At 67.8% G+C, this 19,419-nt stretch overlaps 1 protein-coding gene across 1 annotated transcript in view; it reads right to left on the bottom strand.

Annotated features, from left to right (window-relative positions):
• Positions 1–17,526, bottom strand: part of LOC142593442 (dedicator of cytokinesis protein 2-like) — an 89,015-nt gene extending 71,489 nt beyond the window's left edge. The window contains exons 1-18 of the mRNA XM_075709506.1: positions 17,469–17,526; positions 14,928–15,011; positions 14,697–14,737; positions 14,423–14,478; positions 14,217–14,313; positions 13,997–14,145; positions 13,378–13,513; positions 13,090–13,244; positions 11,880–11,961; positions 10,616–10,751; positions 8,990–9,065; positions 8,412–8,491; positions 7,736–7,861; positions 7,494–7,618; positions 5,943–6,041; positions 5,276–5,348; positions 4,244–4,347; positions 1,165–1,354 (exon numbers count right to left, since the gene is read on the bottom strand). Coding sequence (XP_075565621.1) covers positions 1,165–1,354; positions 4,244–4,347; positions 5,276–5,348; positions 5,943–6,041; positions 7,494–7,618; positions 7,736–7,861; positions 8,412–8,491; positions 8,990–9,065; positions 10,616–10,751; positions 11,880–11,961; positions 13,090–13,244; positions 13,378–13,513; positions 13,997–14,145; positions 14,217–14,313; positions 14,423–14,478; positions 14,697–14,737; positions 14,928–15,011; positions 17,469–17,511 — 1,852 coding nt within the window. The 5' untranslated portion in view covers positions 17,512–17,526. The remainder of the gene's footprint in view (positions 1–1,164; positions 1,355–4,243; positions 4,348–5,275; positions 5,349–5,942; positions 6,042–7,493; positions 7,619–7,735; positions 7,862–8,411; positions 8,492–8,989; positions 9,066–10,615; positions 10,752–11,879; positions 11,962–13,089; positions 13,245–13,377; positions 13,514–13,996; positions 14,146–14,216; positions 14,314–14,422; positions 14,479–14,696; positions 14,738–14,927; positions 15,012–17,468) is intronic.
• Between the last annotated feature and the right edge of the window lie 1,893 nt (positions 17,527–19,419).

Below are 19,419 nucleotides of genomic sequence, written 5' to 3'. Positions count from 1 at the left end.
CGGAGGCAGCGGCTCAGTCCCCGGGGGGCCGGAGCAGATTAATTACCATCTGCAAGGGTTTGCACCAGCCAAGAAACTGCTAACTACCCGCAGCCACTGGCAGCGGCTCCGCACCCCCAAGGTGGGAAAGCGCCTGGAACCACTTGCAGCCTGTTATTGTTTGTTCTCATTCCCCTGCCTTGGAAAACTAATCTGCTGCTAACTCAGGAGGGCTCAGGAGACAGATGAGCCAGAAGACAACCATAATAAAAAAAGGAAAAAAATGAGAAACTCCCCGAGTTACAGCCTGGAGCTATAGACCCAGCGATATGCAAACAGAGCCTGCAGCAAACCACGTCCCATCCACGGGGTGCGGCGCCAGGGCAGCACGGCACAGGCTGCTGCGGCAGCGGTGCCACCGGGCAAGGACAGCAAACCCGGGTTGCCGGGCGGCGGGCAGGGCAGCACCATCCCGGCCGCAGGCGTTCCTGCTCGCTGCCGCTCCTCTCCAGGGGACGGCAGCCCCCCGAAGCCCCCGGGACCGTGCTGCCCCCCCGGCCTGCCCCTGCCCCAGGACCAGCCGACAGCCTCAGCGGTCCCGACCGCGTCAAAATGCTAATTCAGCGCTCGCCGTTCCTGCTCTCCCTGCATTTTTGGCATGCTGTCCCGGTGCCGTTTGTGACGGGAGTGAGCCGCGGTCCGGCTGCGCCGTGCCGGCGCGGGCGGGTGCCAGCACAGCACCCCAGGGTGCGCAGCGGCCGAGCTGCCCCAGGGCCCCGCACAGCCCCCCTGCTCTCCCCCTCTCACGCAGGGCAGTAAATCACCCAGCCGCCCGCAGCTCCGCGCCCTCCCGCGGGGATGGCAGCCATGCCCTGCCCAGCCAGGCCCCAGGACAGAGGGCTACAAGCTGCGTTTGCTGCATGGGTTTAGGAAGGAGGGCAGGGCAGGTCCTGTTCCCTGGCCTGAGGACAAATGTCTCCGCTCCGGTGGGCAGAGCCCAGCCTTCCCCGCTCCCCGGCACAGCCTCCCGGTGCCGCCACAGCAGCGGCGGCACCACTGGCACGTGCCGGCGGGCAGCAGCCGCAGAGCCGGCCGCTGGGAGAGGAGCGGCCCGGTGGGTGGAAATGCACTGGTTGGGGTGGGGGCACAGCCCCGCCGGCATCCCCGCGGAGAGCCGGGACTCACCGTTCTGGGTCAGCTTTGTGGAGCAGACGAGCGTCGAGATTTGGAAGCTGTCCCGGGCCGACACGGTTAAGCCCGATGCACCGCCGCTCACGCGGAAGGAGGAGCTGGAGAGGAGCTTCGGCTCTGACAGGTTCCTCACGGAGGGCAGGCTCAGGTACGTGCCGGCGTCCTCCAGCTTCCTGCTGTCACCCTGCAAGGCAGAGCCTGGCTCGCACCGGGCAGCGCGGCCCCGCGGGAGCCCCGTGGCACAGGGCTGGCCCGTGGGCTCGGTTTTGACCCCACGTCAAGCCCCCTGTGTGGGCACTTTGCTGCGCAGAACGGGGCAGGGCAAGGAGGCCGGCGGAGCCACGCACAGGTAACGGCAGCTCCCACGTAACAGCATCCTTACGGCTCCGTAGCCTCCGGCTCGCGGGACTCGCCGGGATGCGGGAGCTGGCCCAGGGGAATCGCTGCCCGCGGTGCAGAGCCCTGCGCAGGCAGCGCAGTAGGCTCGCCTGACACATTCATTTCAACAGAGCATCCCACAAAGCTGCTCCCTGCGGGGTGCCGCGGGAAGCGTGCTCGGCTGGGACGACGAACCGGGAGAGACGCCGAATCCCGGCCAGCGCCGCTCAGGGAGGACACAAGAACTGGCAGGAGGAAAAGCGCGGGGGGAGGCCAGCGGCACGGAGGAGCCTGGGGCCGGGCAGCAGCGTGCCGGGAATGAAACGTGTGCCTGAGCACTGCTGCGGTGACGGACACGGAGCAGGACACCGACCAGGCAGCCGGCGCGGTCCCATGGCGTCGCCATCATCAGCCTGACGGCACGCTTCCTGCCCGCGTGGGCACGCCGGGGTCTCTCTCCGCGGCAGCAAAACAGCCTATTTCTTTGTGTCCCCTACTCTTAAGTTGAAGAATTAAGGCGACGTTACATCTAGGCAGACTCACTGGGGTGACTTTCTAAATGATCCTTCCGTGCTCGTTTGCAAGACTGGGACGTGGATGTGCAGAGACAGCCGGACACACGACAATGGACCGTGGCCGTGCCGCCCCGAGCTCACCAGTGCTCGCTTATGGATTGGCAACCGGGCATTTATCCTTCCTTGCCTGCAACCTTGCACAATAAAAATTCTTCCTGCTGAAGGTCAGATGAAGATCACAAAATTGTTTGTTGTTAGCTTTTCTCCCCACTGAGCATACTCAGTGGCCAGCTGACTCACAGGAGGCACTGCGCTTCTGAGGGCAGCTAAGCCCTCGTAGGGTAAACTGGCTTAATTTCAGACGTTTCCCAACCAGCATGAGCTCAAGAGGTCTGAGGAGCTAAAAGCATATAATTCACATTCCTCTGGCAAACAAAGATAAAAAGATGAAATAGCTTCAGACTCCCAGCATCAAGCCCCGGTGTTTGCTGGGAAGAGCAGGAGTCAGCTGGGGAGAAGACGAAGCGGAGCACACCAGCTTTCACTTGCTCAGGGGTGGAGGGTGCTGGTGAACGCGACGGTTCAGCGAGGGCGGCAACAACCCTTCAAGGAGAAAACGCATCCAGGAGGGAGGTGCGCAGGGTTTGATCTTGCAGCCTCAGCTAGCACCAGCAAGCCCCGAAGGCGCTCGGTGCTCCTGGCACTGCGCGGGCTGCGGAGGGGACGGTCCCCCGGAGAGCCAGGGACCACGTCTGCAGCTCTGCAGGCCACAGCAGCATTTAAAGAATCTGGATGTTCTGCCCAAAAAGAGCAGGGAGGAGGGACATGATAACAGTTTCAAATGCACAGGAGCTGCGGGGGAAGAAAAGTGCAGCTGTGTCGCATTGGGCAGTGCCGGGCACGCAGGCTCCCTGCGGGACAGAGCTCCGGCATGACAAGAGCAGTAGAAGAGGAACGGTAGCGGCAGCACGGCACCGGGACAGATGAGCCAGGCGGGTCGGGGTGAGCCCGTCCCGTCGGCAGAAGCGTGCCCAAGCAGGGACGGCTCAGGGAGGGCTGGTCCTGCCTTGGGGCAGGGGGCGGACGGGGCAGCCCCGGTGCGGATGGACAGACGGACAGCAGAGACCGTCAGGGGCACGCGGGCGGCTCAGCCCCCAGCGGCGCAGCTACGTGAGCGTCGGCTGGAGCGCAGCGGGCTGGCACCGCGTCACATCCATGGCACCGTGCTCCAACGTGGGATGGCGGTGAGCGCAGCGGCGTGCTGGCAGCAGCCCGTCTGCTGGGGCACCTCCGCTGCCAGGACATGGCGTAGCTGCAGAAGCAGCATCAGGGTGCGAAGGGGGAAACGCGGTGATGAAGAGGAGGAAAACTCCTCCGCCCAGCTCATGGGAAGCGTTGGCTGAGGCCAGCTGCACAGCTGCCACAGCAGGTGGGAGGCAGATCTGCTCATCCCAAAAAGATGCAGGACTTGGGAAGGGAGATAACTTGGGAAGGGTCTACCTCGAGTAACTGTGGTCACATCACCAGGAACAGCAGGGAGGACTTCAGTTAAATACCAGAGCAGCCAAGGGGCTGAGGTGGGAAGGTCACCTCCCGGGGAGGCTGGAGCTCCACTGCCGGTGAGGAACGCTAACGTGGTGCCGACACACAGAGGAAGAGCCCCGAGCTCGCCCTCGCAGCAGGGACCAGCTCGCACCAGTCCCCGGCCGCGAGCCCCAGCCTGGGAGAGGAGGACGCCAAGGCAAAGGGGGACAGTGCCTTCACGGGGTCTTCCATACGCCAGCGCCAGAGCTGACTGCGTTTTTTCCAAATGAACAGTGAATTTTGCCTCCTCGCATTCTCTCTCTGCGCTCTCAGAAGAAAAACCAAGCAGTTTTAGGCAGACAAACGCTGGTGAAATCAGGTAAAGTGCAGCAAATATCCTCATGGGGATGTTCCCTCCCAAGTCAGACAAATTTAAGTTACTGTTTTCCAAACAAAACTTGTCATTTGCAAAGGAGCAGCATTAGAGACACCGTGTGCAGGGAGCTGTGGCAGGAGCCCCTACCATCAAGGACAGAAAGGACGGACGGAGGGAGGGACTGGAAACGCTCCGGGGGCCTTTGGGTAGGTGCCACCAGTGCGGCAGCTCCGGCAAGGACTGGGACCCGCTTGGAGGGGGGTCTGCCTGGCCCCCGTACCTTGTACAGAACCAGGTCGTGCTCCCCGTCGCGCAGCGTGGTGCCGTCTGGTCGCATCAGCTTCACAAAGGCCATGGAGAAAATCCGCTCGCTTTTGTCTTTGGCTGGGAGAGAGAAACACGGGGCGAGGTGAAGCCGGCTGAGGAGGAGCCTGAGGACGCACCGCGCGGGCAGGGAAAGGGCAGCGCAGCCGGGGGCTCCTGCCCTCCCGGCAGCCGGAGCGGGTCGGGGAGGGGGCTGCCGGGGAAATCGTGTTGCTTTTCCTGGAGCCCCCAGGCTGTGCCTGAGACCCCCGGGGCACTCGGGATAGGCGGCCGCTGCAGCCATTTGGGAACCTTGGAGGGGGAGAGATGGCAGCGATGAGCCTACGTGCGGCCAGAGGAGCTGCCGTCCGTCCGCGTGTGCTGCCCGGGCAGGCGGCCATCAGAGAGCCAACTCTGCGGGAACAGACGGGCTTGGGGCAGGCAGGGTGTGGGGCAGGCAGGGTGTGGGGCAGGCAGGGTTTGGCTTGCACAGGATGAGACCGACGAGCAGCAGCCGCAGCTGCAGGTCTCCGCGGTGGCCCTTGGGAAGGTCCCCGCATTCGCAGGACGTGCCACGCCGTGCCTCATCGCGTGTGGTTTTCAGCTCTGCGAAGGCACTGGCCGCAGCACACCTGCTCCGGGAGCAGCCCACCCTCCTGGCCACACGCCGCAGCCCACAGCCCTGCTGCAGCCAAAAGCTGGGGTACGGAGCGGGTGCTCCGCAGAGCCAAGCACAGGCACCCAGGGAGCGGTTGCCTGCAAGAGGCAGCAGTTTCCCAGAGGTTTGCCGCCTCACCACGGGCAGCGGGCACAGAGCAGAACAGGGGGGACGGTTCCTTCCTCCCACACATGAATCCAGCATCCCTGATGTATCCCCGCATGGTGTGAGACGAGGGCCGCTCGCGGGGGCCTCCGTTTCTGCAGCCCCCGAGCTGCAGACAGCCCACCGCCACCGCAGCCCTCGCTGGGAACGTTAGCAGGAGATGACCTGAAGAAAGGAGACGCTTACAGTCACTGGAGGAGCGATGCCGGAAGGTGAATCTCAGGTGGGTCTTGTGGACATCTTCAATGGGAACAGCAATCTGAGAGAGAGAACGTGTGCCCGCATGAGGACAGGAGGGCGTGGGCTGAGCGACCCGGCTGGCCAAGACCCCCCGTGCTTGGGCAAAGGCTGTGCTGAACTGTCAGTTCTTAAATCCTAACCCACGCGCTTTCCTTTCAATTAATGGGACTGAATTGGAGACACGGGTGTCTGCAGGGCTGGCGGTGTGTGTCCATGAGCCCACGGGGAGAGGCAGGAGCAACGCAGGAGCAAGGCAGGAGCAATGCAGGAGCAAGGCAGGAGCAATGCAGGAGCAAGGCAGGAGCAATGCAGGAGCACCGCCGGCGATGCAGCACACGCAGAGCCCCTGCCCCAGTGCTGCTCATCCGCAGGGGCGGCGGACATCACCTCCCTGCTGCAGGTCGCCCTGCGTCTCCTTCCAGGGGTCGAGCTGTGACACCAGCAGCATCTCCGAGCCGGGGAGCCGGGGACTTTGCCCCCTGAAAAGCCAGCCCTGATGGGGAATGCCCCGCAGCAGCTTGGTCCTGCTGCGCAGGAGGAGCAAGGGACGCAGCCTCGGGGGGTTGCGGCCCCAGTCCCACCTCAGTCCCTGCTCCCCGAGGCTGGTACAGACCTTCACCGTCTCCATCCACCGCTGGTGCCGCTGCTGGTAGTAGACCACCGAGCGGTACTCGCTTGCCGGCTTGTCCCCCGCGCCGTGGTAAATCACGTTCTGCGGAGAGAGCAGCAGGCAGAAGAGACGCTTCATGGTCAGATCAAACAAACTTGAAGGGCTGAAGAGTTTTGCATCCCCTGCTAACCTGGGCCAGCCCTCCCGAGCCGCTCTCCCCTGCCCACGCTGCGGCAGCCTCCACCCAAGCCCCCCAGCACAGGTCCCCCTTTGCAGCAACCCAGCCAGCGCGGGGACATGTTTCCAACTGTCCCTTCCCAGCCAGGCTCAGAGGGGCAGCAAAAGGCTTCCCTGTCCCCATCCCCTCCACCTCCGCCAGGCCGGGTGCAACCTCCCAAGGGAGCCAGCGAGGGACACGCGGCCCCCCAGGGCTTGGCTTGCGTTGCCCTGCGGGACGGGCTTTATCCAGGACGGAGGAGGAGGTGGGGATTGCACCCCTGGACCAGGCCGGCGGCACCCTCAGCAATTCACAGCCTGTTCCTCAGGGGCCAGGTGAGAATTGCGATTGAAATGAAAGCAAACAGCCTGGCGAGAGACAAGGCAACAGCCAGCCCTGGGCTGGGGGGAACTGGGTCTGAGGCTCCCCCCGCCCTCCTGGCCCCCCCAGCTCCTTCCCCCTCCTGCCTCTCCCAGGGATGGAGAGCTGGGACACCCCATGCCTGGGCGCCTCCGGGGGTGGCCAAGGTGTCCTGGTTTCGGCTGGGATAGAGTTAATTTTCTTCCTAGCAGCAGGCATAGTGCTGTGTTTTGGATTTAGTAGGAGAAGAATGTTGATAACACGCTGATGGTTTAGTTGTTGTTCAGCACTGCTTATGCCAATCAAGGACTTTTTCAGCTTCCCATGCTCTGCCAGGGGCACAAGAAACTGGGAGGGGGCACAGCCAGAATAGTTGATCCAAACTGACCAAAGGGCCATTCCATACCATACGGCGTCATGGGCAGTATGGAAACTGGGAGGGTTGGCCGGGGAGCAGCGATCGCTGCTCGGGAACTGTCTGGGTATCGGTCAGCGGGTGGTGAGCAATTGCATTGTGCATCACTTGCTTCGTGTATCATTATTATTATTATCATTATTATACTGTTACTATTAGCATTACTATTTTACTTTATTTCAATTATTAAACTGTTCTTATCTCACCCCAGGAGTGTTTCTCACTCTTACTCCTCCGATTCTCTCCCCCATCCCATCGGGGTAGGGGCAGTGAGCGAGCGGCTGCGTGGTGCTTAGTTGCTGGCTGGGGCTAAACCACGACACAAGGGTTCTGGCTGCCCCCAGGGGAGGACGATTTTCTCTCTGTCCCTTCCCACCACTTTCCCAGATCTTTATTCTAAAGGGCAGATTCAGGGGCTCCAGTAGCCAAAGAGGCTGCTCCAGCCATTTCACGCTGGCACCAACGCTGGCTCCGGCATGCTATGGAGCTGCTGCCTCTGCCCAAGGTGGGGTGGGGTGGGGGACAGTCCCTCGCCCCAGGGCTGATCCGGCGCCTGCCGTACCTGCACCATGCTGCCCGACTCGTCGCAGACGCACACCGTCACCTCCACGTTCTTCTGTGTCTTCTTGTTGCCCTTGTCAAACTCGCCCTGCACCAGCGTCAGGTAGATGTCGTTCCTGACGTCTCCTGGGAGGACAGCCTCGTCAGGGAAGCCGGGTCCCCACTGCAGCGGGGCACCCCGTAACCCCACACTGGGACCCCCAGAGACCACCCAGGGATGGTCCAACCCCCCACCCCGCTTGCCTGGCATGATGACCTCCGGATAGCCCAGCTTGCGTGCCACCACCGTGCTGCGGTCCACGAGGTGGGGATGGTCCTTCCGCACCTGGCTCAAGTCTCCCCACAGCATCTTCAGGGACACCCAGAACCCTGCCGGGATGGAGCGCGGGACGTCGGCCCCACAGCCCGCACCAGCTCAGCTCGAGCTGTGCCGTGTCGTGCCGTGCCGTGCCGGGCAAGGCTGCCGGCCACGCACGTGTCCTGCGGAAGCGGCTGCCCCTCCCTGGGGCTCAGCCCGGGATGTGTTTAGGGGGTTGGTCAATTCCCGGTCACCCCGTACGGCTCTGATCCCGATTGCCGGGACAATTCACACAGCAAGCCCCAGCCCCACCCAGGATCAAACTCGCACCCCCGTGGCCACTGCGGTTTTTCAATGGGTGACAACATGCAAGGGCCTGGGGGAGGCAGCGGCAGGGGGCACAGGGGCGGCCAGGGACTGCAGCAAGCCCCTGCACCCTGCGAGGAGTGGCACGGGGGGGCTGCCCGTGCACGGGGGCTGGTGGGCAGCCCGGGACCCCGAGCATAAACAGCAACTGCAGGGAAACGTGGGGTGGGATGGGGAGGGGTCTCACCCCGTCCCCCACTGTGTACCACGGCACAGAGTGGGTACGTGGGGCAGGGGGGACACGGGAGGCTCTACCTTGTCCCTTGTGGTTGATGTCCTTCCCCTCCACAGCTTTCCTGATCATGTTGTGAAGAAAATCGTTGTCCGCAGCCGCCCTGCAAACACCAGAGCAGGGCTATTCGGAGGACTCGGAGGGAGCAGGTGCCCCCCGCGGCCAGGCACCGAGCACAGCGAACCGAACAGCAGCCCGGATCCTGCTGCAGCTCCCCAGCCTGCCGGCCTCCAGCCCGCCGGGAGGGAGGTGCAGGCCAGCACCCGCCGCAGACCTGGGGCCCCGAGCACACGTGTGCCCGGGGGCCGGGAGGCAGAGCTCCGGCAGGGCTGCAGTGTCTCCGAGTATGGCACTGCCCATAGAAATACCCCTTTTCTCATCTCACTAAGGTTCTGGACCGGGTGACATCGTGTCCCAAGGATCCATGTCCCTTTGCAAAGTTACGTTTAATGGAAAAATCTTTTCTTTTTGATCTTGGCACCTCTTGCCCCCTTGCAGCCACCGTCACCGTGCCAGCCAAGCCCATGGAGCGCCGCCCCCCCTGCCCACTGCTCCCCTGCCCGCTGCCCCCCTGCCCCCTGCCCAGCCCCCCGGGACTCACAGGTGCACAGGGATGAAGTGCTGCTTGTCCTCGTCGCTCTCGCACTTCCCCTTGGTGATGTCCGTGATGTCCATCACTGCAGCAGCACAGAGGCAGCAGCCTGGGGGGGCTGCCACGGACACCGGCAGCCCTGGCCCCCGGTGCCAGGGCCCTCCGTGCCAAATCCTCCCGGGACCAGCACCCAGGACAGATTTGTCCCATCCTGCAGCCACCGCTTCGCCTGTGCCCCCAGCACTGACCCTGCTGTGCCCCAGCCGGTGCTCCACGGGGAGGTCATCGCGCCCCACTGACATCCCACGCCAGACGGCACCGAGCTGCACGGGGGTCTCGGCAGGGAGAAACCCCGCGCCCACACAGCTCCGTGGCAGACGGACGTGCTGCCAAACACAGGCTGGGACCTGGCATCCCAGCACAGCTCACCCATGGGAAACGCTCCCGAGGGGTCTGCAGCAGCACCGGCATCAGCCCCCAGCGCAGAGAGGGGTCCCGTGCTGGGGCAGAGCCCAAAGGCCATCTGCCCCTTGGGCTCTCCCCTCCTCACCCTGCGCTTCTCCGGCTGCCCTGGGGCAGAGCTGGCTCTCAGGGCTTGCACCACACACCCAGCGTCCCCTCCGGCTGCGCGCCTCTGGGGACGGCACACAGGCATGCTATGGCCACCATCGGAGAGTCACCACAGGTGACCTCAGAGCTCCAGGGCAGATTTTGGCCAAAATAAGCCATATCCAGAACGTCTCCATTGCCCACAGACAGGGGTTCGGTGCAGGACGGACAGGGCACGGCAGAGTGGGCACCAGGATGATCCATCCGGCCCCTCCCCGGGGACACGCTCAGCTCGGAGTGCAATTAGCCACTGATACGTTCATAATTCAGCTGGTAATTTCTCCGTGGCTGGGGTCCTGGCGCATGCTAATTAGCCAAGTAAAGTCACTAATTTTCTAGCAAGCCCATCCGATGGGGATCGATACGCAGAGCAGGACCATGGGTCGAGGTGGAGCGGGGAGCTCCCCGCTCCGCTGGGGCCGTGGAGGGGCCAGGGCTGCTCCCGGGGGCAGCTCGGGCAGCGCCGGGGGTCCCCTGCACCACGCAGCGAGGGATGGCTGGGCCCCCCCAGCCCCTCTCCTCTGCCAGGACGGGTGCATTGCATCCCCATGGGTCCTGCAGCCCCGGTCGGGCAGGGCCAGCCCGTGGGGGATACGGCGAGGGCGGCCAGGGGAAGCACTCGGCTCCGGCTGCCGCAGGAGCAGGGAGCCAAGGATTTCCCGTCTGCCGGAGCGGCCGTGCCAGATCCCTCCCCACACCCCAGCACCAGGCACGCGCGGGAAAGGCCCTGCGCTGCCATGGGGGGTTGTGGGTCAGGCTGGGGAGGGGGAGACAGGGCAGCGAGCTCGGGGGGATGGAGCGAGTGCGGCCATGCAGAGGCAAGCGAGGGTCGGGGTCCGTGCGTGGGGATGGGGGCTGCCTGGCTGGAGGCAGGAGCAGCCCTGGGGCATTGCTGCCCCAAAACACTGCACCCCACGGCCAATGAGCCCCATGGCGGCCGGTAGCCAAGAGGTGGGTGCTGGGGGGTGCTGGCGCGGACAGCGCTGGGGGTCTCCTCCCGGCACCCACGGCAGACCCTGCTCTCACCTGAGATGCCGAAGGGCCGCCGGAGGCCCGTGCTGAGCTTGCGGCTGTAGGTCTCCCGGAGGTCCATGCGTCCCACCCGGATGATCTGGCACACCAGGAAAAGCCTCTCCCGCTTCAGGTCTTTGCTGCCCAGGTCCTGGGTGGGGGGGACACAGGTGCTGCGTGAGCGGGGATGTGCTTCTGCTGCTGCGGGTGACCGCAGGGTCCCCGGGGCTGCGCGGGAGGGTGAACCAGTGGGTGCAGAGCCACCACGGGCCCCTGCTCCTGGTGCCTCTTAGGGGGCCGGGGAGCCCCCCTGCCGCTGTGCCCCGCAGAGGGGCTCGGCTGGAGGGCGCACAGCCCCGCTGCCCCAAGGAGTCTGGGGTTTCTGTGCGCCCCAGGCAGCCCCAAGCCCGAGGGATGGGGACAACGCGGGGGCTGGTGGAGACCAATGGCCCCACAGGGCACCCAGGAGCCAGGCAGCACAGCCGAGGGGGGCACGCTGCCCTGGGAGGGCGCAGGTCTGACATGGTGCGGGGCTCGGTGGGGTGGCCACGTGCCCCAGCTCCAGGCACCCTGTGGGGACCGGGTCCCACAGGTGCCGCCTCTGCACGAGAACCTCCCCGCGGGGCTGCGGCACGGGGCAGGGTCACGCCACAGCGCGCGGGGATGCGCGGTCGACGCCAGCAGCGGGCAGGGGTCAGAGGTGGGCGAGAGCCAGGGGAGCTGGACCGCGAAGTGCTGATGCTGCTCATTAGCATTGATTTTCCTGGCTCATCTGCATATCGACGGCTCCGCTTGGGCCGTCCTGAGGGTCAGCTCAGCTCTGCTGGTGCAGCGGGAAAAATGCTGGGTCAGCAAGGCACTGCCTGCACCTCCTCCCGCCTGCGGCCAGGGACCCGGCGAGCCCAGCTGCAGGAGAGGGATGGAGCGGGGATGGGGGCACGGGTGCCCCAGCAGCCCCGAACCTGGGGGGGGAGGCTGCAAGGCTGCCGACGTCCTGGTGCCAGGGCTCAGGTCAGCGCAGGAGCCGCGGGGCTGGCCAGGCTGGGGGGCATGAGCAGCATGGCGAGAGCAGCGGGAAGGAGAGGGATTCAGCTGCTCAGAGCGGGACACAGCCTGCGGCCGAGCCTCAGGGCCATGCATGGTGCTGGATATACCCGAAATGCTGCACGGGGCGGGGGCACCTCTGCAGGGAGCAGAGGAGGCACGGGCAGCTCTGCAGGAGGGGAGAGGCCGGCAGCAGCAGCAGCAGCAGCGCGGCTCCCGAGGGTTCTGCGCTCACCGTGAAGACAGCCTTGAGGTTGTTGAGCAGCTCGATGTCTTGGGGGACGCCCGTGCTGGCCCAGCGGATCACGTAGTTCTCGCTGCGAGGGGAAGGCAAGGGGGTGAGGAGCCCGCAGCGGGGGCCGCGCACCCGGACGTCAGAGCTGGAGCTCAGCGCGTCCCTGCGCAGCCGGGGTCCAGCGGGCAGAGGCTGCCAGCAAGCAGACCACGAGCAAACGCCATGACGTGGGCTGGAGAGCTTCAGCCACGGGCAGGGTGCAGCGGGGGCCCCGGTTCGTGTGCCCGGCCCCTGCCAGCTCCCACCACGCAGACCCCTCGTCCGACCAGTGGCTCCTGCCACAGCACACGGACTGGCCCAGCCTGGCCGGCCCCAGCAGCTGGAGGCTGCCAGCCCAGCCCTGCCTGCAGGCGGGCAGCTTGTAGGCGATCCGGGCACGCCGGCTCACCGGTCCCTTGCACGGGGCCACGCCGCCCCGGCGGTACCTGGGGTCTGGCGTGGGCTGAGCCGGCTCCTGCTTCCTGTGGGGCCGCGGGCAGAGCAGCACAGGGCAGCGTGCCACTGCACACCCGCAGCGGGCCGCAGCACGTCGTGCACACATGGCCCCAGGCACCTGTGCACCTGTGAGTCCCGGGGGGCTGGGCAGGGGGCAGGGGGGCAGCGGGCAGGGGAGCAGTGGGCAGGGGGGGCGGCGCTCCATGGGCTTGGCTGGCACGGTGACGGTGGCTGCAAGGGGGCAAGAGGTGCCAAGATCAAAAAGAAAAGATTTTTCCATTAAACATAACTTTGCAAGGGGACATGGATCCTTGGGACACTATGTCACCCGGTCCAGAACCTTAGTGAGATGAGAAAAGGGGTATTTCTATGGGCAGTGCCATACTCGGAGACACTGCAGCCCTGCCGGAGCTCTGCCTCCCGGGACGCGGCTGCACGCCTTGCATGCTGCCAACAAACCCTCCCGCTCCAGAGGGAGGGGACGTGCCTCTTTCCCCTCGGTGAGATGCGCTGGCTCGTGCCGAGCCGGGCGGGCAGCCGGGCTGGGCAGGGTGGGCAGCCCGGGGGTGGGCAACGGAGTACGAAGGGGCAGGGGCTTCCCCGCGCAGGGCAGACGAGACTGGGGGACGCTGCGGGCGGTGGTGGGACGCGCAGCCGGCCGAGCCGGAGGCAGGGGTCGGGCAGCGGGGCTGGTCCTGCGCCGCTGGGGCCCCACCTGATCATGCGCTGCTCAGCGGGGTCGTACAGCGCCATGAAGAGCTGCGCCTCCTCGCCGATGTTGCAGACAAAGTTGCGGACGCAGAGGTAGAGGCTGTGGGAGGGCGAAGCCGCCAGGCGGGCGCTGCAGCCCAGCGCGCTCTGCTGCGGGCTCTGCGGGGCACGAGGCCGCTCAGCCCCACGGCTCTGCCCCACGGCACGGCCCCTGGCACGGCACGGCCGCGCGTGGGGCAGCAGGCTGTCGGCACGGAGGGGTCGGTGCGCCGGCAGCAGTGCTGGCTCTCACCATCTCCTCCTGGATGCGCTGCGTGATGGTCTGCGCCGCCTTTTTGTGCGCCTGGAAGAGGCTGATGATGCTGGTCCTGTCGGGGTCCAGGATGTTTTCGTCCTCATCCCGCACCACCAGGTCCAGCGCGAGGATCCTGCGGGGGCCGGGACGGGGTGAGGCAGGACCCGGCGCCCAGCTGGGCCAGGGGGACACGGGTCTGTGCACCCCGCTGGGACCTGCCTGCCCTTGCACGGGCGCGGGCTGGCGCGGGGCCTGGGGGTGCCGGCACGGTGTGCGGGCAGGACAGGTCTCGACAGCTCCTGGCCAGCAGCACAGCCCTGGCAAGGGGACAAGAGCCGGGCAGCGCCAGGGATGCTCTCCTGCCCCAGCCAGCGCTCACGGGCGGTAGCCCTCGGCTAGGGGGCTTGCACACCCCCAGCGCACTTGCTGTCCCCAGCCAGCCAGGACAGCAGGGACACACAGACAGACAGACAGACAGGGTGATGGGGACACAGGGACAGCCAGCCAGGCTGGCAGGGACACTGCAGCAAGGGGCTGAGCATCCCTTGGCGCCATGCAGCCTGCAGCTGGGGCAGGGGCAGAGGCGCGGGCCCCCCGCTCCCCTCCCCGCTCTCACTTGTTGCCGTAGTCGATCTTGCCGGTCACCTCCTTCTTGAGCTGCAGGAGCTCGTCCTTGGGCAGCGTCCCCGAGAGCAGCTGCGAGCGCCGCTCCATCAGCTCGTACATCATCTGCTTCACCTGCCCGTACCGCTCCATCTGCCCTGTCTGCGGGCAGCAGCGCGGGGTCACCGCATGCCCCCGCCGGCCCCGGCCCCCCCCCGGCCCCTGTCCCTCACCACGTAGAGCTGCTTCCAGATGGTTGCCCACTCCCGCAACGTGGTGGTGATCTCCTGCACCATGGGCATCTCGGCGGGGACCACGCTCTCCTCCGCCCTGGGGAGAGGCGCAGGGAGCCCTGGAGCCCTGCGGCATACCGGGCCGCCGTGCCGGGCAGGCGGATGGCACCCATTTGCCCGTGCCCGTGCCCGTGCCCGGTACTTACCCCCTGCGCTGCACCACGGCACCCTTCAGGCGGATGAGCGAGGCCGGGAAGATGCCCTGGGGGAGCCAGAGCCGTCAGCACCCACGGCCCGGCCGGGCAGGAGACATCCCTCCCCAGGGGCCACACCGGGGGGTCCCCACCCCGGGACCAAGGGTCCCACAGAGGGTCCCAGCCCGGCAATGCCACAGGGTGCCGGGCGCGTCCCCCCAGCAGGGACGGGACGAGCCACTGGCCGTGCCCCCTGCGCCCTGGCCCCCAGCAGCCCCTCACCTACCCGGGCAGCCTTGTTCCTGAGCGAGTACCCGCGGTACCAGCCTGCAAGGGGAGGAGAGGGGACGCCGTCAGCGGGGCGCGGGGACCCGACAGCCCGTGGGAGGGCAGGGCTGGGTACCCCCCAGCAGCGCAGCCAAGAGAGGGTGCACGAAGCCCCCCGTGTCAGGGTGTGGCCGCGTACTGAGCCCAGGGGCTGGCACGGGGCCTGGCCGGGGCTGCCGGACCCCCTTACCCTCGGAGGCCTGCAGGATGTGCACCGTCTCCCCGATCTGCAGCGGGAGGTGATGCTCGCTGGTGCGCGGGAAGTTCCACACGGCTGCGGGTAGAGGGGCCGGGGAGCCGTGAGCCCGAGTCCCTCACCCGGACCCCCCCCTCACCCAGCACAGCCTCCCCAGGGCCCCGTGCCCCACGGCCAGCCTCCCCACGCAGAGCAGAGCAACCTCAACAGGCATCGCTCCGCCCCGAGAGACGCTGCGGGGTCCCAGGCGCACACAACCGGCGCGAGACCCTCGAGGGGGCACAGGGCCGGGCTGCGGCGTGAGGCAGAGCGGCGCTGGCCACAGCACGCGGGGGTCCCCTGCCCGGCGTCCTGCCTGGCATGCCGCCCGCGCCCCGGGCACCCAGCCCAGCTGCACGGGCCCTAGCGCGTGCTGAGCCCGGTGGTCCCGCTCCCACCGCAAGCAGCGCACAGAGGCGAGCGCCAGCTGAGCTCCTGCCCCGGCGCGGCAGCGCTGCCCTCCCAGGACCCGCACCCAGGGACGGCGGGAGCTGGCGGCCGGAGGAGCGGGGCGGCGAGGGCGGCGGGGGGAGCGGGGCGGTGGGAGCACAGGAGCTCGCTGGCGGCCAGACGCTTCCTGCTGCGGCGCAGGCTGCACCGGGCCAGGCTGCGGTTAGTCCTGAGACTATTTCTGGTGCTGGAGACAGCGAGAGCTCTGTCTGGTGGAGGCAGCCCTGGCTTGGCCCCAGGCCCGGACGCGCCCTGCTCCAGCAGACAGTCCCCTGTGGGGACAGGGGATGTGCCTGCACGCAGGGGGTCCCTCCTGGGACGCTGCCCGTGCCCACCGCCAGCCCTGGCCAGGGCCAGCTCATGCCGCGACGCCTCCAGACCCGCACGGCTCGGCCGGAGCCCTCGTGCTGGCCCCGGCACGCCTTGCGGCACCGGCAGCCCTGAGGTCCCACGGGATCCCTCCTGCTGCCCTGCCCTCCGCACAAGGACCCTGCGCCAGCCCGGACCAGCACCCAGCCCCGCTCCAGGCTCGCTGCCCTCCAGCCCCTTCCCAGGCAGGGCTCCTCACAGGGTGGGTGATGCCCACCAGGCACAAGCAGGAGCCGAGCCCTTGCCCCGATGCTGCCCAGGACCCCGCAGGGGCTCAGCCCTTGCTCCGGTGCTGCCCAGGACCCCACAGGGGCTCAGCCCTTGCTCCCGGTGCTGCCCAGGACCCCACAGGGGCTCAGCCCTTGCTCCCGGTGCTGCCCAGGACCCCACAGGGGCTCAGCCCTTGCTCCGGTGCTGCCCAGGACCCCACAGGGGCTCAGCCCTTGCTCCGGTGCTGCCCAGGACCCCACAGGGGCTCAGCCCTTGCTCCGGACCCCACAGGGGCTCAGCCCTTGCCCCGATGCTGCCCAGGACCCCGCAGGGGCTCAGCCCTTGCTCCGGTGCTGCCCAGGACCCCACAGGGGCTCAGCCCTTGCCCCGATGCTGCCCAGGACCCCACAGGGGCTCAGCCCTTGCTCCGGACCCCACAGGGGCTCAGCCCTTGCCCCGATGCTGCCCAGGACCCCGCAGGGGCTCAGCCCTTGCTCCGGTGCTGCCCAGGACCCCATAGGGGCTCAGCCCTTGCCCCGATGCTGCCCAGGACCCCACAGGGGCTCAGCCCTTGCTCCGGACCCCACAGGGGCTCAGCCCTTGCTCCGGTGCTGCCGGCAGTGCGAGGGGAGGGTGTGGGAAACGGCCCCAGCCAGAAACGGAAGAGGCGCGAGGCTGCGAGGGCCGGCACGGTGCTCGGGGAGCCTGTGCTCGCCTGGGGGCTGGGGTCGGCGCGGGGACCCTGAGCTGGGGGTGGTGCAGGGAGCAGGGCTGCCCAAGGCTTTGCTGTGACCAGTGCAGAGGCTGGGAGCAAAGCCCCCGCTGGGACCAGGGGCAAATTATAGGGGTGGCTCTGGGCTCCTCAGGCACCCCCCGAGAGCAGGTCATACATGAGCTAAGGATCCCTGTTAACGAGCTAACCACCCCTTGGGTGGAGGGGTCCGCGATTCAGCAGCCAGGCTCAGCCTAGCCCCCTAGCTCAGAGGGGAGGGCCGGATCCTGCGCCAAGCCCCATGCCCCAGTGCTCTGCCCCCAGCCCTGCCCAGCCCCCCAGTTCCCCATCCCCACCCAGCACCGGCCATGCCCAGCCTCGGGGTGTGCGGGTCCCGCTGACCCCTGCCCTGCTGAGCCCCCATCCCCGGGGCCACCCCAGCAGCAGCCCTGCACCCCTCTGCCACCCCCCCTGTTCCTTCCTGCACCCACCGGCCCACCCAGCACCGGCATCGCAGCGACCCGGCCCCCGCCTCGCGCCGCTGAGCATCGCCGCCAGCCCCACGCAGCCCTGGCACCACCGGCGCTGTTCACCCCGCGGCCCCGCACCGTCGCCCACCCCCCTACAGCCCACTGCCACGGGGCCACCGCAGCCGGGGGACACCGGCGGCGTCACCCTGACAGCGAGACCCCTGTCCCGCCAGCCCCGCACCCCTCCGGAGAGCCAGGGAGCCCAGCAGCCCGGCGCCCACTCACCCACGCCATACTTCTCCTCCTTGGTGGGCAGCCACGGGGCCATGGCCGGCTGTGCCACGGGGACCGGGGCCCTGCGTGTGGTGGTTGCTGGTTCCTCCTGCCGCGCTCCCCAGGTCACGTGTATCTCACCGGCTTGTGCAAACCTCCGCTTCCTCAACATGCAGCTGGGCGCTGCCGGGGACCCACCCGACCACCCCGCGCCCCTCCACGCGCCGGGGCAGGGCTGGTGGCAATGGCACCCCCGGGACCCCGCCACGCCGGCCACCGAGGGGCCCAGGCTCGGGTGGGCCACCGGCCCTGCCCGCGGGGCACGGTGGGGCTGCCGGCTCCAGGCAATGCTGCGGCACCGCGGGCCCCTCCGGCCGAGCACCGCTGCCGGAGCCCAGCAGCCAGCGGGACAGGGGGCTGGAGCCCGGGGCAGGGGGCAGGGGCAGCCCTGGCCGCCCCACGGCGCGAGGAGCCGCAGGGAGCCATGTGCCGGGGCCAGCTGCGCCGCGCCGGAGCGGCACCGCCGGGACGAGGCCTTGGCTCCCCGGCCGAGGCTGGCCCGGCCGCGTCTCTGGGTGCACGAGGCTGGGCAGCACGAATGCTGACACGGCGCACGGCCACGCTCGGGGCTCCGCAGGCCCCAGCCCGCTGCTGCCTGCGGCACCAGGACGGTGAATGAAGCAACGGTTCAGCACCAACCACTTCCTTCCTCCCGCCGGCTGCAAACCCTGGCTGTCCGGCGCCCGCGGGTCCACGGGGGCTGGATGCTCGTCCCCTGGCCCTGCTCAGCCCCGAGCCAGCGCTGGGCAGCGGAGCCCCAGGCCAGCCCCTCTCCCCACACGGCCACGCTGCCCTGGGACCCCCCGCTCCGCCGAGACCCGCTGCTGGCCAGCCCAGGCAGGGGTCCTGCAGACGGGCTGCCGCTCTCGCAGTTCGAACCGCTTCTCCACCGGCCCCTTCGAGGCAGCGCCAGGCTCCTTCCCTGCACCGCCCGCACCCTCCTTGCAGGCCCTCGCCTCCCCGAGCCCGCACCGGGGTCACCCCCGGGTGCAGCTCCCCCATCCCATGGGTCACCCCTGGCCCCATAGCAGACACCCCAGGTTCCAGGGCAGACACCCCCGGCCCAAAGCCCGCGCTGGGCAGCCCTCACAGACCCTTCAGCCTGTGGAAGAGATGACGGCGGGGACGGGGAGCCCCACAGGAAAGGCAGCTCGTGCAGGTTGGGGTGAGCTGCCGGAGCTGGGCGTGGGGAGCTGGGCGTACGGGGGAACCCCGGAGCAAGGAGGCGGCCGGGAGGGTTTAAGGGTCCCGAGAGCAGAGGCTGCGGATGTGGGCTCTGCCCAGCGCGCTGAAAGGGATAACCCGGGATCATCACCCCTCTGCCAGCGTCCTCCCCTCTGCCTAGGCGTCTGCTCCCGGGTGGCGGCACGGCGGGGTCCTGGCTGGGGTGGCAAAGCCCAGCGCCAGCAGAGCACGGTGGGACGGCACGCTGCAGCCTGCGGGCGCTTGCTGCGGGGCCGTGCCGGCGCTGAAGCCTGCAGCACGGACCTTCGATGCGGGAGAGCTGACACCCGGCGCTGCGGTGCAAGCCACAGCAGCCTCCGTCCCTCAGCACCAAAGGTCAGGATGTGCAGCCAGCTGCCCCGCCATCGCCACGCCGGCACGGAGCTGCCCACGCCGGGGCCCATGGCTCAACATGGCCGGGGCTGGGGCAGACGGCCATCCCCACGGCACAGCGTGGTGCGGGCACGCCGAGGCAGGGGCCAGGGATGGCGGGTCTCTGTGTGCCGTGCCGGGGATGGCGGGTCTCTCTGTGTGCCGTGCCGGGGATGGCGGGTCTCTCTGTGCCGTGGCAGGGATGGCGGGTCTCTGTGTGCCGTGGCGGGGATGGCGGGTCTCTCTCTGTGCCGTGGCAGGGATGGCGGGTCTCTGTGTGCCGTGGCAGGGATGGTGGGTCTCTCTG

Source organism: Pelecanus crispus, chromosome 4 (assembly GCF_030463565.1).
Source record: "Pelecanus crispus isolate bPelCri1 chromosome 4, bPelCri1.pri, whole genome shotgun sequence".
Classification (NCBI taxonomy): Eukaryota; Metazoa; Chordata; class Aves; order Pelecaniformes; family Pelecanidae; genus Pelecanus; species Pelecanus crispus.
The sequence above is the reverse complement of the archived record's forward strand: the minus strand, read 5'-3'. Positions and strand labels throughout refer to the sequence as shown.